At 38.1% G+C, this 16,063-nt stretch overlaps 1 protein-coding gene across 1 annotated transcript; it reads right to left on the reverse strand.

The window, feature by feature from the left end:
* Window positions 1-1,174: 1,174 nt before the first annotated feature.
* Window positions 1,175-15,642, reverse strand: LOC134679281 (syntaxin-6). Its single transcript, XM_063538178.1, has 7 exons — window positions 15,465-15,642; window positions 13,580-13,749; window positions 11,239-11,333; window positions 10,469-10,812; window positions 9,783-9,938; window positions 8,882-8,976; window positions 1,175-7,721 (listed from the first exon to the last, which is right to left on the reverse strand). Exons 1-7 carry the CDS (start codon window positions 15,497-15,499, stop codon window positions 7,645-7,647), a joined length of 972 nt encoding a protein of 323 aa, XP_063394248.1. The 5' UTR covers window positions 15,500-15,642; the 3' UTR covers window positions 1,175-7,644.
* Between the last annotated feature and the right edge of the window lie 421 nt (window positions 15,643-16,063).

Below are 16,063 nucleotides of genomic sequence, written 5' to 3' on the forward strand. Positions count from 1 at the left end.
CTATTTTATTCCGATCTCCTCCAACAGATTTTCTTGATGGTACCAAAATATTGTTAACCCTATTAAACTTTAAAGCACAAAACATAAATAATAATTCAAGCCTCCGTCATGTTGAATTGTCCCAATGTTTGTGGTTTGGAATAAATTCATAATAGGGGTCAAAGGTTATGTATAACCTACATTGCGTAATACGGGGTAAATATGACACCGGGTAAATATGGTAACTTATATACTGATGAGTTGTCATTACTCGTAAGTTAAATTGCGAAATTTCCACATTGAGAAATTTAGGAAACTTCTCATATTTATTTCTGTATCATCTGTATGGGGACACAGAATAAATAATAGTACTACGTACAGAAGACTCACTCTCTAACAAAACGCATCTGTTACGATCAGCACAGATATGGCCGCTAGGTGGCGACAGCGCCACGCGCGGCTTATGGCAAACCCCAAAATTGGGGCCAAACGGATGTACTTTTAGCTAACTGTAGCAAAGCGACGAAATCGCGGAGTGAGCCACGCCTGATGGGGATCGAAATGCTCCGTTTCCAAAATGTTTTTTTCTTAATTCGCTGTAAAAATTTCCGTTAGGTAACTTAATTTCAGTTTGTTTTAACTTTACCCAACTTACACATCTATGTATTAAGTTCCTACTTACAACTACGTACCTACCAACAATGTACCTACTCTACGTATACTTAACTTTTGCTTGAAACCGGGACAAAATATAAAGTTTGAAGAATAGGTACCTGATCTCTAGTTCTTTACGTAATTATTTCAATGCAGTATTATTATCAGAATTCAGTTTATCGGGATGTTGCGGAAGGGAACCTATTGTATCTTCTCGTGGCGTCATCCCATTCTTGGTGAGTGAGTACTCCACTAATGTTCCAATTATTTTATCAATTAAGTATCTTCATCATATCAGCCCTTTATCGCCCACCGCTGAGCATGTCCTGTCTTCTAGTACGCCTCCTCATCTTCTAGTATGCAGCGGCATCCCCCGGCCTGCGCGAAGTGCTCCGTGGTGCACCGGCCGCCAGCGCCGGGCTGGCGGGCGCTCGTGGTATCGCGGGGGATTTTACCTCACTGGTGTGCGCTGCGCGGCGTAAATCCTCTTCGGTCTTTCTAAGACTTACACCAATGGGCATTAAAAAAGAGACAAAACATGTCCGTAAACAAAATAGGTTTATTTTAAGATTTTTGGGACCGCAATGACATTAATAACATGCTAGTAATAAATGTAGTGTATATGTATAATTAACAGATAATTATGCAATGTCACATTAACACAACTAATTTAGGCCACAAGATTACAATATAAATTGTGGCAAATTCACAGCCTACAAGGACAAATATGCGCATTTTTGTAGGTAAGATTGGATAAGGATAAATCCGTCTCTCAAGCCAATTTCAGCAACTTTTTCGTCAGCCGTCTCTCTTGTACTTTTCTGACAAGGCTGAAGAGTATCTTTGTTTGGTAAACCTTAACGATCTTACCCAAACTTACCCCAAGGAGCTTTCGGTAAGTGGGATTTCAAATAACAGATACAGTAGGTACAATATTTCTTTAAAAAATTACACTTTCTAAAATATACCGACACTAAATCGCAGATAGTCTATGCACAATCAAAAAACCGCTCTTGTCCGTTCCTGTAGTTCATAAACCATTTTGTACCTTCGAGTTCACAAACATCTTTACAAGCCAATTTTCCAAAATATTGACTCGTCTCTAAGACACTGACGTGTATATATGTTTGGAACCTTGGTACCTAAACCAAATCATACCAAAGCTAACCGAAAGCACCCATAACCCAACATTCACTACATGAGCCGTCCTACTAATCGAAAAACTGGTCGACATTCTACAAAGCTTCGACATACCGATTTACCTTAATTACTCCGTAATCAGGCAATTTTAAAGAACGAACGGGGTCTATCAACAATTTATAGTATTTTATAGCTTGTACGTGGACTAGGTATACTGAAAGGTTCTAACCCTATAATGGGGTTATCCGCAGATGGTCTAGAACGCAAAATGACTAGTGTGTTGTTTTGCCTAAATTGCAATTAGTCTACATCGCAAACGGTCTAGAACGCAAAATGCCCGCTTTTTATATCACCACATAGGTAGGTTAGGTTCGTTAACACACTAGTCATTTTGCGTTCTAGACCATCTTCGGGTAACCCCATATAATGAGCCAATCAGAGGACACTAAGTGAACGAAACGATTTATTGTTTGAAATTGTGGCGGTGCGGGGAGACGATGGCAAGAACATTAAAGAACTACCATGTGTGTTAGAACCAGTCATCCAGTGTCGTATGACCATATCATAAGGTAACAGTAACGGATTTATTCTCAAGATGTAGACCAACTGCTTACTCTTGTAGTGAACACTGGACTTAATAAAATACGTCTTAAACGACAGGGTGGAGGACGTTATTGTCTGTCTCATTCTTAACTCTCAACATCGAAACGACAAACGACAATACATCAAGAAAACCAAACTACTTATAGACACTGAAGCGAATAAAATATCCTATGATTCAGATTTGCATCCTATAAGAAATTATAGGCACAATATACAGGGTGGGCCTGGAGACGGGTTTAGAAACACGACGTTACGAAGAATCGAAAGTATAACGTGATAAAGCAGCTGCCAATGTTATAGCTCAGATAATAGTAGGTACCGTAAAACCACCCAAACATAGTCCAATATACTACAAACTAAAGTATGATCATTCGGTCCAACAATTAATTAAGCACCAATACCAATGTTATTTTTAGTACTTGCCGATTGTTACCCACCATTTATGAAACTAATCTTGCCTCAGAACTAAATATGTAATTAAAATAATATTCATACCCAAATCAAGATAAATCATTCGAGTCAGTTTTAGACCATAGTTGGGAGGTTTTGGAATATATTTTACGGTGCATCTTTATTGTTAAAAAAATATTACACAAAATTATGGTAACCCCATATCTAGACTTGTAGGACAAACCATATTTGTTATAATTTACCGGGGTACCATGATTTAGCTTTATATTTAGAAACATAGTTCATTTTACATTGACATACCGATTTTATTACAATTAGAAAAAATAGATTTCTAATCACGTCTCCTAAATCATCCTGAATAAATGTTAATCTAACGTTTAGACACCTAATCCACCATGTGAATGTATAGAATGAGAAATAAATAACCACTTAACAACTACTTTGTGAATCATGAAACACCAACATCTTAGGGCAACGAAGTCAGTAAAAGTTGCGATTGAAAAGTAACCATAAGCTAATAGAAATAGGGTGGAAATTAATACGTACAGTCACTAGCGGAACCATCTCACCAACATTACATTAAAGTTTGTATGGAGGGTCAGTGCTATAGTGTCCGTATATGTCAGTACTGACACTGTCAGTGAATCATGGTACAGGTACTAGTATATTCGCCAATGTGGTTTCAACTTTCTTAACTTGTATCATCATTCATCATAATTCATAGCATAAGTATGTTAAGGAAAAAACACTTGTATTATTATTTGTTTATAATGTAACGAGTTATGTTAAGAGGTCCCGGGCGCAGCACGGTTCCATTTTTATCGACTATCACTATGCGCGTCCCTTTCGCACTTACATACTCGTTAGAACGTGACAGGCATGGTGACAAAGGATAAAAACGCGACCGTGCTACGCCGCCAGGTTAATTTATATCCTCCTAAGGCCCGGCCATACAAGAAAAATATCAAAATTTGTCAGAGGAATTTGGAGCTAGGAGAGTTGATTTTGTTTTGTTTGAAAAATTAACTGAATAAAGCAAAATCAACTCTGTTCCAATTGAAAATGATTTAAATTTCATCGAACTTAATAAGTCCTGTAGGTAGGACTGTGAGCCTTCAGACGATAAAGTTAACGAATTTTGAAATATATCATGTAGGGTAAGAGTGTCTGAGGTTGTCAGTAGCAGTAGTTAATAGCTGTATTAGTCTACCGGCTTAACATAAATAAGTTTTTGGTAAAAATTTCATTTTTGGTACAAGCTTTTACTTATCGCTGACTGTACTTTTCTTTCCACAGGCAATTAATACTCATCCAGACAATTCTAAAATCCCCAAACACAATTAGGTTTCGTTGTTTTATCACAGAGTTCCTATGCCACCTCTGGTCTCCATCATCAGATCAGCTCGATGACACCATAATATTGCATTGTCACTCGACTTACGTATGCAAAATTTCAGCTCAATCGGAAACCGGGAGTGGATCAAATTTAACTTGCAAGATTTGATTACAGACAACGGTCAGGTGAAACTAAATAAAAGCTTGTACAAAAAAAACTTCAATACGTTGCATACGACATAGTTGTGACAAAACAAGACATACTGAAAAATAAAAATATATTTACATTCCTTGTCAACACAATCACAAGTGCAGTATCAAACTTTAAATTACTGTTGTGTACAATTGTCTACATAATTATGATCCCTTAATATTCATATTATAGGTATCTATAGTTTTACTTTATTGCAATGCCCCGGTGTATAAGTAAATAATAAAATCAAACGAAACCACGATCAATCTGGGAACACATAAAAGGTTGCCATACGTCAAGTTACTTAGCTGAATACGGTGAAAATATAAAAAAAAAATATTTATATCTATTGTGGTAATATCACTGCCAGTATTTCTCGCTAGACTTACAATAAATTATGTGTACGTCAGTAGGAAGTGAGAAGATTACTATAGAAACAAGATAAGTATAATACAGTCACATTAAAATTAGTTTTGAGTCATTTCTTCGTAAAACTATGTATGCTTGGACTATTTGAACTCTTAATAGTTACATTCCTTTTTCAATCATTATAAAACTACGCATAATTCATTTTCGTTTCAGTACCTTTTCACTTTACCTTATTGTATAAGAGACCTATAGATTTCGCTCAATAAGTTATAGCGATATGGTACTAACACATTTCTCATGTGTACCTATGTTCGCATAAGAGACATCTACCTAAGTCATCTTTTCAGTACACTTTCTATTAGACAGCTATTTAACTCACAGAATGTTAGTGATATTTAGAACGCGTTTAATACAGGTGCGTTAACTATAACTATATGGGTCATAATATTAGGGAATGTTACAAAAATACTATTACTGATTTACGTTTTATACATAAATTTACAAGACTCGTCACCGTTTATACGTGGAACTGTAGTTTTAATAGCACACAGCAAACAAATGAAAACGATTAACACCATCCGCCGAAAACGACAACTGACTCGCGCAGTTACATCATATATCTTACCATCATATACCTTTGTGCATTACGACTTGACAATGGCGCGCCGCACACTAAACAGAAAATCGTAATTAGATTCCAAAAAAACTAAGACAATGTTGCCACTTTTTACTAGCGCGTCTTGTATTTATGTAAAAATATGTAAATAAAAGTACTTTTTTTAAATCGTAGGAGTATAATTACCGATAAATAAATTATCTTTGCGTGTTTATTTATAAAAAGGAATTTATTATTTTACAAACAAATTATTGCAGTGGCAACGTTGTGTTACTTTTTTTGGAATCTAATTACGATTTTCAGTTTATAGGCGTGCTTTTCAAAGAGCTATTAGGGGCTAATGGAAGCCTAGAAAGTAGCTAGTGCTATTATATTTTAAATATCCTTATATTTAAGCAACTGGTCCTTACCAGTTACACCAACCACAGTTAACGGACTGATTAAGGTCACGCAGCAGAGGTCTATGAAACTTTCCATTAACGGTGACAGAGGATTTGTTGCAACCGAGCCATAAGCCCCATTTAGACGGTTAAGAACTTGCATGCGATTTTCGTTACCTTGCGGTATTTGGTCGATCGACTGAATTCATTGTAGTCTGTAGTTAGCAATGTATCAAATATTGCATGCAAGTTCTTGAACCGTCTAAATGGGGCTTTAATCTCAGGCTACAAAACCGAACCGAATGATATAGTAGTTCCAAATATTTATTGGTTACGTAACATTTGGTCTTTGGCTTAGAGCATTTAATAACCGGAGTCGCCTTTTAGAGCTTACCCCTCTGCCGAAAACCTTGCACAATTGTGCAAACTTTTGTATCGATTGACCTTTATCTGACATGGTTATTTGTACGTTACGTACAAATCGTGTACAAATAGCCATACATTTGACGTGCCGCAAAAATGACTGTTTTGTACAGAAAATGACAGCCAAGACGCATCCAGTGATTAAATGCTCTAAGGTCTTAAAAAAATGTTATCGTTTTTTAGGTGATATATTTAAAAATAAGAAAAACCCTTATCAACCGCACCAAAAGCTAATTGAGCTTAACTCGTTACAAGTTCGTGCAGATCAATAATCAAATAGGGAAAAGTACCCAATGATAATGTTACCTTTAAACAAGGTTGAATGGACCAATCAATGGCGGGGCCCGATTATAGTATTGTTTACCCTAGTATTTTTATTATTTTATTTAGGTAATATTAAAATCGATTTTTCATTGACTCAATTTCATTGTTTGACATAAAATCATTTAATAAAATCCTTAACACAAGAAACGTTAACTATCAATATAAACGGTGCATTGTAAATTTAAATACAACAATGACGCTACTCTCCACTAAAAACATATTCAGGCTACGGCATAGACTAGGAATCCTCTAGACCGAGTTTAGAGCAATTATTTCATGCAACCGATGATGCCAAAAATGCGGGGGTGCGCGGGACGAGGTGAGTGAAGTCCCGTGCCGTGATTGATCCGTTCAAAGACACGGACGTCGGACAAAGACACTCTCGACTCGAACATGGAGTAAAATTACCGTATGCGTGGCAGAGGGGGTAGCGCGACTATGCTCAGTCTGGAGGATGTTTTGTCTGTGGGCTACGGTATTCACAAGATACTTACATGCAACAGAGCATTGAGTTCAGAAGTGGGATTACTTTATGAAATGCTAAGTACAGAGGGCGCAGTGTGGAACGACACCATACTGCGGTTGGACAAGAGAATTTTCTGTTTTTCGATGATAAATTTTTGTGATGTTAACATAAAGTTTAAATAATCATAATAGACCGCGGACCAGGAGCATATATCATAGCGTCTAAGCTGTCATCTGACAAAGTATCAAACGGGAGGCGATTACTAATTTTATTTTTAAGTTTTTCGGTGACTGCCATTCCTCAACCCACCAACGGAGCGGCAGCTGATGTCCACGGGGATTCATCATTTATAGCCGTTAACCACTATACGAATTATCGCACGGGAGGCCATCGGTCATGGAAATCTGTTCCTGGCTCGCGGTCTATAAAATTTGGGTCTGATAGCACTGAACAGATTCCGAAGATCCTCACTTTTCATAGATTTTTGCTAGGACAGTAAAAAATTATCGTCGAAAACAGATAATTCTCATGCCCGACCACAAGTACGGCGTCGTTTCACTGTGTTTGAATATGAATTGGCTTAGGACGGTATTCCACCTGCCCAATTTCATTGTCCAATGTGTATTTTGTCTCACATTATGCTTAGCGAGAGAGTAGGACGCAATGACATTGGGCCAAGATATTGGAATGGAATACCACCCTATGTCAGAGCGTATCAGGGTGCTGGACGGCAAACCGCGTCGCGGTGAGCTCAGATTATAACAAACAATATTAGGATTACGACTAATAGACCGAGGAGTATGCCGATTGCCAGCCATTGACGTCGATCTGAAACAAATACGTATACTATAGAAATAGAAAATATTTATTTGGCATAAAAAACATACATTAGGTAAGTACAGTCGCCATCAGATATAACGGAGCGGCAAAGGTGCTCACAAATATCTGAACACGCCTCTATTGTCAGGGAGTTAGAGTGCGTGTTCAGATATTGTGAACACCTTGGCCGCTCCGACCAACCGACCAAATAGGACGCCGCTCAGCATAATCAGTGTCTGTAAGACACTGCGCTGGTTTTCAGGGCACCCAATATTAAAAACTAAAACTTAAAACTAATAAACAGAAACAGAACACGTGTATGACAGAAAGGAAGAGAGAGAGATCACAAATATTTCTTATAGTTCATGAATTATAGTAAGTATCTCTTTTGGAACATGTCCGCTTAGTTACAAACTGTGTCGGTAAAAACCGAGTAAATACTTTTTTAGGTTGTGCTTAAAACAGGCAAATATTTATTTGTAATTTATTTGCTAGAAGAGTATTGAATAGTTACCACCGTATACCCAATTTCATTTATTTCAAGTGGAATCCTGCCATGGTAAACGAAATGAGGTATACTTTATCTTTGAACATGGTACTCAGTGTTTTCTATTCACGAATGATAATTTATTATATGCATTACAGCAGAGGCCGAAAAAATAAGCGATTGTTATTTTTTTTTAAATAGTTTCGTAGTTATATAAGAGAGGTACGAACGCACGGAAGATGCATGCTTAATCGATGCTGGCAATCCTTTTGATCGCCGTATGCGTAAACGAATTTTAGCTCTTAAATAAAAAGCATTATACCAGCGGGTCTATTAATATGTTTGACTGTATAATTACGATCGATGAGTAATAATGATGATGATGATGTCCTCCCAGACGTATCCGTCGACGGCGACACCCGGACAGATCAGTATCAGGTATTCAGTAAAGCCTGTCGTGCATAGGCTCTAACGTGACTTGCGAAACCGAGTTTTATTTTAAACTTCCGGCCACAAGACATGCAGTAAAGCCGGTATAATTAGCGGTCGATGAGTATTAAAAACTAGATCTTTCGGTTCAGCCCATGGTTGACTGGTAGAGAATGCCTTCTGGCATTAAGTCCGCCATTTGTACTCTTCATTTATTGTGCAATCAAGTTTAAATAAATAAATAAAAACTTACCATTATTCATGTGGAGCACCTTCGCGACTTTCTTAATAGTGGAGTCTAACTTGGAGTCGGCATTTTCGAGCTCCGTGTTTAGGTCGTCAAGCATACTGAAAAGTTATAATATCATGTAATGGTAACAAATATGTTAGGTAAGATTCAGTGGCGGCGGTATGTAAAAGCCGATTCCTACCGGCTTGCCTGTTTCTGGACGTTTGAGCAGAGTTGTAAAGGAAATATGTAAGCCAAATTAGCCCCGGCTTGCCTATGAATTGCCGGCTTGCCGCCACTGGTAAGATTAAACATACTATAACGTAACATACTAGGATTAAAAAAAACACCTAGCGTTGGAAAAAACCGACTACGTTAAAGAAACGGTACTAAGATGGTACGATTTTGCGTACCTCTAAATTTGTCCATGAGTATATAAAATTCTAAGTGAATATGTTTCCAGCCGCGTTACGGTTAGGGATATGCAAATTTTAAGAAACATCTTACGAACCTTTTCTGTAAAAGAAGAACGATGATAGAAGAAAACCCCTCTAACCCCTTAAAGTCTCATCGCCAATAGTCCTAAAAATTCTATACAAGAGAAACATACATACAAAAAGATGTAATAGACTGGTCTTTGAAAGGTCGCAGTTTTCAACCGATTCCCTTGAAATTTAGTCCCTTATTGTCTAGTACAAAATGAGTCGAAACTCTGAAAGGGACTCTGAAACAGTGGTAGCTCCCCTAGAAACTTTTGTTCAGGAGTCTGAAATCTATAACATATCAAAATCTCAAGATGTTTAACTGAAACCACATTTTCCATACTTTAGGTCCGGGGTCCTTTATTCAGTTTGCGATAGATTCGCGAAGGCTACACACAAAGCCACTGTCACTAGATTAATAAAGCCCCGTACTCTGTACTCACCCGGCCTGCTCGTCGAGTTCTATCCCGATCTGCTTGGACACGGTCTTGAGAGTGCCGACCGAGTTGCTGATCACCTGCAGCTGGTCGTCCTGGTTCACTAGCATCTTCTCTTGCATTGACATTATATCGTTGTCGTATGCGTCGAATCTGTTCGGGCTGTCAATGAAAATTAATAGTAAATAAATGAGTCTTATACATACAGGCTGAATTTATTCGGAGTGGATGTTTAACGTAATATTTATTTAAAAATGCACAAAACTTCTTTAAGACAATAAACAAACGCCATAATAGTCAAATATAATGTAATGAAGACTAAAAATACATGTATCTAAGGAATAAAAGGAAACTCACAAACTTGTAGACGGATATAGATGTCATTTACAAAATGATGGCGGTAAAAGGGTAAGAAAAATATTGTTGATCGTTAACCCGCGTCGCGGTTCCTGTTCAGGCTCATGTCGCCTTTCATTACCCGCCGAGTGTTAGAAAGAGAGACTAACCTGTCGGTCTGGCTGGCCAGCTTCGAGTACTTGGAGTACTTGGGCGTGGAGGTCCAAGTATTCCCGAAGTGCATGGGGCTCTCCTCGCCGAGCAGCGGCTAACGCGCCTTGCCGTCCGCGTCGCGGTTCCTGTTCAGGCTCATGTCGCCTTTCATTACCCGCCGAGTGTTAAAAAGACAGACTAACCTGTCGGTCTGGCTGGCCAGCTTCGAGTACTTGGAGTACTTGGGCGTGGAGGTCCACGTGTTGCCGAAGTGCATGGGGCTCTCCTCGCCGAGCAGCGGCTCGCGCGCCTTGCCGTCCGCGTCGCGGTTCCTGTTCAGGCTCATGTCGCCTTTCATTACCCGCCGAGTGTTAAAAACACAGACTAACCTGTCGGTCTGGCTGGCCAGCTTCGAGTACTTTGAGTACTTGGGCGTGGAGGTCCACGTGTTGCCGAAGTGCATGGGGCTCTCCTCGCCGAGCAGCGGCTCGCGCGCCGTGCCGTCCGCGTCGCGGTTCCTGTTCAGGCTCATCTTGCCTTTCATTACCTGCCGAGAGGGAGAGGGTAAGTTAGGTATGTGTGGTGTTCTTCAACCACAACCTTTTTTTTGTGACGTAATTTTTTTTCAACTCCTGCCCTTTAACTGTAAATGGTTATTTTATGTTTAATTACCCCCTTATTCATAAAACCTGATTTATCCCTTTTTTATCCCTTTCTTACAAATACACAAGTTAAAATGACAGATAAAGACAAACAATTATAGCTAATTGAGGTTTGTAGCGCGTTCATGAATAAGGGGGTTAGACTTTATTTAAAAGCATGGTTTCATGTATTTCATTTGGTTTCTCAAGTCCAGCATAGTTTCACTGGATTATCGGTTTAGCCGCTTAACCCCGGGTTACCGGGATGGTGTAAGTGGGCCTGAGAAGCACGAAAGAACTTGTAGACGGTCTAACGAACTGTATAATCTTACCTTCACCTCCTGCTTAGTGGCTTCAATGAACGTCCGCCGGTCACTGATCTCCTTGTTGTCGATCTTGAACTTCGACGAGTTCTTTTCGACGATACGTGGAGAAAGAGTTAAAGGTATTGTTCTGTCTATGACTTGACTGGTAGTGATAGCAATGATTCATCATTTTTAAAGTGATCAGAGTTGCACTTTGGTTGTTATGAAACAGTAATAATATTAGCAATAAAAAAAACCGGCCAATTGCGATTGGACTGGTCCACCGAGAGTTCCATACTTTTTAGTATTCGTTGTTATAGCGGCAACAGAAATACATCATCTGTGAAAATTTCAACTGTCTAGCTATCACGGTTCATGAGATACAGTCTGGTGACAGACAGACCGACGGATGGACAGACAGACAGTGGAGTTGGGTCCCGCTTTTACCCTTCGGGTACGGAACCCTAAAAACCGTCACGGCACTTTGTATCTCTGCAATAGTAGTAGTTTACAAACCCCGTTATGTACAGTCGCCATCAAATATATCTGCGCGGCCGAGGTGCTCAAAAATATCTGAAGACGCACTCTAACGCCTTAACAATAGAGGCGTGTTCAGATATTTGTGAGTACCTTGGCCGCTCAGATACATCTGATGGCGACTGTACATATGTTATAGATCATTTAAAATAAGGTTTGGCAAAAATAAATACTTCGCCTACATACGAGTACAGTCAGCAGCAGAAGTTGCTAAGCGGGCGAGTTATTCAAAATTACCGCTCTTATTCTCTTAACAATAAAGTCGCGTCAAGATCATTTTGAACACCTCGCCCGCTTAGCAACTTTTGCTGCTGACTGTACGTAGCCTGTGTGGTCGACACAAATAAGCCAAAGGTGGTGATAAGCTGATAAAGGTATTAAATATTACATTCAATTTCGTCAATCTAATACACTTACGAGTACAATTTTGTATACACAAAATATAAACCATTAAATAAACCATATAAAATATTAATTATCCATATGGCTAATTAATATTTTACTCGTAATTAGGGATTCGCTATTTGCATTTTCAGTGTATGACAAAAAAACAACAAGAGAACATGCAAAGTAAACCGAAAGATGTTTTTTAAAATAGAAGTAAAACAAAAACCACATTCAAACTTCGCAAAAACAGCAGAAAAACTTCGTATGCAATGAAAAATGATAAATAAAATTGTTATGATTTCGTGATCATCATGATATTCATGACAAAAATTAAAAACGTTTACAGGGCCGTAGGTGTTCATATTATTATAATATAAAAATATTATACTAATTGTAGTATAATATTTGTATACAAAAAGCATAAATAAAAAGGTGATAAACCTATATTGTGAGGTTTGTGAGGGATTATAGTTCGTTTTTTGTAACATTAGAAATTAGGTAAACAATCTTGATGTGTCCTTTAATTGAAAAACACATTTTAAAAATAAACTACGACAAATATGTAACAATTATGAATCTATTTACGATCATTTATATTCTTCTGCTTTCATAAGTAATAGTTTTTGATTTTTAAAAAGCGTTTTTCAATTAAAAGACATGTCAAGATTGCTTACCTTCTTGCAAGTTCTTTCTAATGCTAAAAAACGAACTATAGTTAGTTCTGATGTCCAAACCTGTTTTGCTGCTGACTGTACATGTACAACATAATAACATACAAATTGTTTGAGAGAGCAACGTGCAAGTGCTTGATTGGCTCGAGCGAATAAGCAGAAAACATTTTAAATCTAATATCTTTAAGCGAGCAATTCTTGTTTATTTATTTATATATATTTCGGGGATCTCGGAAACGGTTCTAACGATTTCGGTGAAATTTGCTATATGGGGGTTTTCGGGGGCGATAAATCGATCTAGGTCTTATCTCTGAAAAAACGAACATTTAGAGTTTTTATATGGATCTCCCAGATATTAAGTAAAAAACCGGGCAAATGCGAGTCGGACTCGCGCACGAAGGATTCCGTACCATAATGCAAAAAAAAAAAACAAAAAAAAGCAAAAATAACGGTCACCCATCCAAGTACTGACCACTCCCGACGTTGCTTAACTTTGGTCAAAATCACGTTTGTTGTATGGGAGCCCCATTTAAATCTTTATTTTGTTCTGTTTTTAGTATTTGTTGTTATAGCGGCAACAGAAATACATCATCTGTGAAAATTTCAACTGTCTAGCTATCACGGTTCGTGAGATACAGCCTGGTGACTGACAGACGTACAGACGGACGGACAGCGAAGTCTTAGTAATAGGGTCCCGTTTTACCCTTTGGGTACGGAACCCTAATAATTACTTCAATATGAAATGTAATGGAAATTCCAATCAAAAAGGATATTAATTGTATCTTCAAGGTCCTCCAAGTCCCACTCGATGCTGCGCAGCGCGTTCCTGAGCTCCGTGGAGGTCCATTCAACCTCGGGACTGTTGGGGGCCACGGGGGCCTTGGAGATCTCCTGCCAGCGCAGGTACAGGCCTCGTGTCTTGTTTAGTGCCTTGAACACCTCACTGTTTGTGGGAAGACACATACTCATTGAAGTATATTGGTACAGTCAGCAGCAGAAGTTGCTAAGCGGCCGAAGTGTTCAAAATTACCTTGACACGCTCGTATTCTATTAAGGATAAAGGTTCCTATTCTATTAAGAATAAAGGCGCGTCAAGGTCATTTTGAATACCTGGCCCGCTTAGCAACTTCTGCTGCTGACTGTACACCATGTCAGTAATATTGTTGATTAGTCTCTGTATATTTGTGTGTGCAGAGAATGATACTACGGTGTTACTAACACTTTCGCGATTTATACACAGATTTAATTACACAAACGGGTCTACCGCGATATAATTTTTTCCGTAGCCACAGCTGGTGCAACTCAGCTGAAACGTCGGAATTTAAGGTAAAAACAGTGTAACTAGAAATTAAAAAAGTGTCTTTATTTTGCAACCTCTCTGTTATTCTCAAATGGCATTTCCTTTGTGATGCAAGTCATACGAATAATCACATTTTTCCAGTACTTGCTTCAAATTTCTATCATACCTATTATACACATCTATTCTTTAAATTTTTGCCATTTTTTAAATGCTGTTTTACTCAAACTGTCCAGGTTTGTATAAAATGTTATGCATTTTATGGATGTTCATTTCAATTCTGACTGAATAATATATGAGTTGGCTACAGTTATGTATGAGAGACATTTCTATTTTTATAATTATTTTCTAAGATATAATGGTTGCTGTACCATCTTTGTTTGGAGAGTCAAGAAAAGTATACATTTTTTATTATTGTTCTAATATCAAACCAGTATGAAAGAAATATCCATATTTATAAATACATAGAAAAAACCTGATTCAGGAACAAATATCCAACAAATGAATAAATACCCTTACCCACAGTACCCACTAGGCCAGACAGGTCATCAATAAGTTGTTATGTATGAAAAATTATTTTTTTATTTTAAATTTATAACCTCAAGGCTGATTACTGGCTGGAAAATTTTGCCCCCAGAGATTTTAATGATGATTAAGGTAGGGTAATTGCATCAGTTTACCGTCCAGTACCAGTTTCCATCAACTTGACAGATTAGCAAATAATACATTTCATTTTTAATTTGCTAGATAAGATAAATTGTTTAGAAATTAAGGATTACAATAAGTCCAAATTTATGCAGCATGAATGAAGGTTTATATTGTATTGTAGTACGCAGTACAGGCAGTTTTCCGCAACTCAACGTCGTGCGCCTATTTTGCGTGAAGGTTTATAGATTCGAATTTCATTAAGTGGAAGAAAACTAGCGCAATGGGCCTATACAACAAGCATATTAGCTTTCAGCAATGCTCCTAAGCAAATAAAGTATCTTTTTAAATAATTTAACCTACTATTTAGTACACACTTTTTCTTCGCTTTACTCTGTATATTTGTGTGTAGCTGACAATAAGTTATGTACACACACAACACTAGTTTTATGTCAGCAAAAATGAAAGCACACACCTTAAAAGATATCACCCTGGAAATGTATCTAACAAAGATACAAACAATGGAATCCTGTAAGTTATTTTTAGATTCGTACTGCAAAGGTCATAAGTGAAGTGATTATAACATTGACGGATTCTATTACCTAGTACATATTAAACTATATAATTTGCACACTGCACAAGCTACAGAGGATACTGTGTCATGTAGATACGCGCAAAAACAACTCCATTAACATCCTCAGCCGCGTCGCACTTACTCTTTGACCACGTAGAACGGATCTTCCATAGTCATGTCAACCGATCGGAACACAACACCACCAGGAGCATGGGACGAGCAGATAACTTAAGCAAAGCCTAATACACACATTAGCAAGCCGCAACGCCGTTATATTTAGCCAATTCCTCGCCTATCCCACAAAATATCGACAACGTGATACGTACTTATTAAACTCGCTCGATGAATGCTATCATATTTGTTGTCTCTTGCTGGCTCAGGTATCCAACTAAAAGCGCGAGCTGCTCAACGATCAGGGGGTGAGCGCGCAAACGCAAAGGGCGGCTCGGAGGAAAGTCTACGTGATGCGACAACACTTAGCGCACCCTCAAATCTCTAAATTTCCTCTCACTAACTCCCACAACCTAACACCCTCCTCACTCCAATAGTCCACCCTTCTGTCAAAAACATGTCAATGTCAACTGTTTTTTTTTTATTTATTACGAGCATTGGCAAACAGACTGTCCCTCACAGTGCACGCATATACGCACGTCTATAGGGTCCTATTTGTACCATCTATGAACGAAAAAGTTGGCAACATTATCGCCATAGACAAACTTTCTTCATTCATTCAGTATGTCA

The sequence above is a fragment of the Cydia fagiglandana genome, chromosome Z, assembly GCF_963556715.1.
Source record: "Cydia fagiglandana chromosome Z, ilCydFagi1.1, whole genome shotgun sequence".
NCBI lineage: Eukaryota > Metazoa > Arthropoda > Insecta > Lepidoptera > Tortricidae > Cydia > Cydia fagiglandana.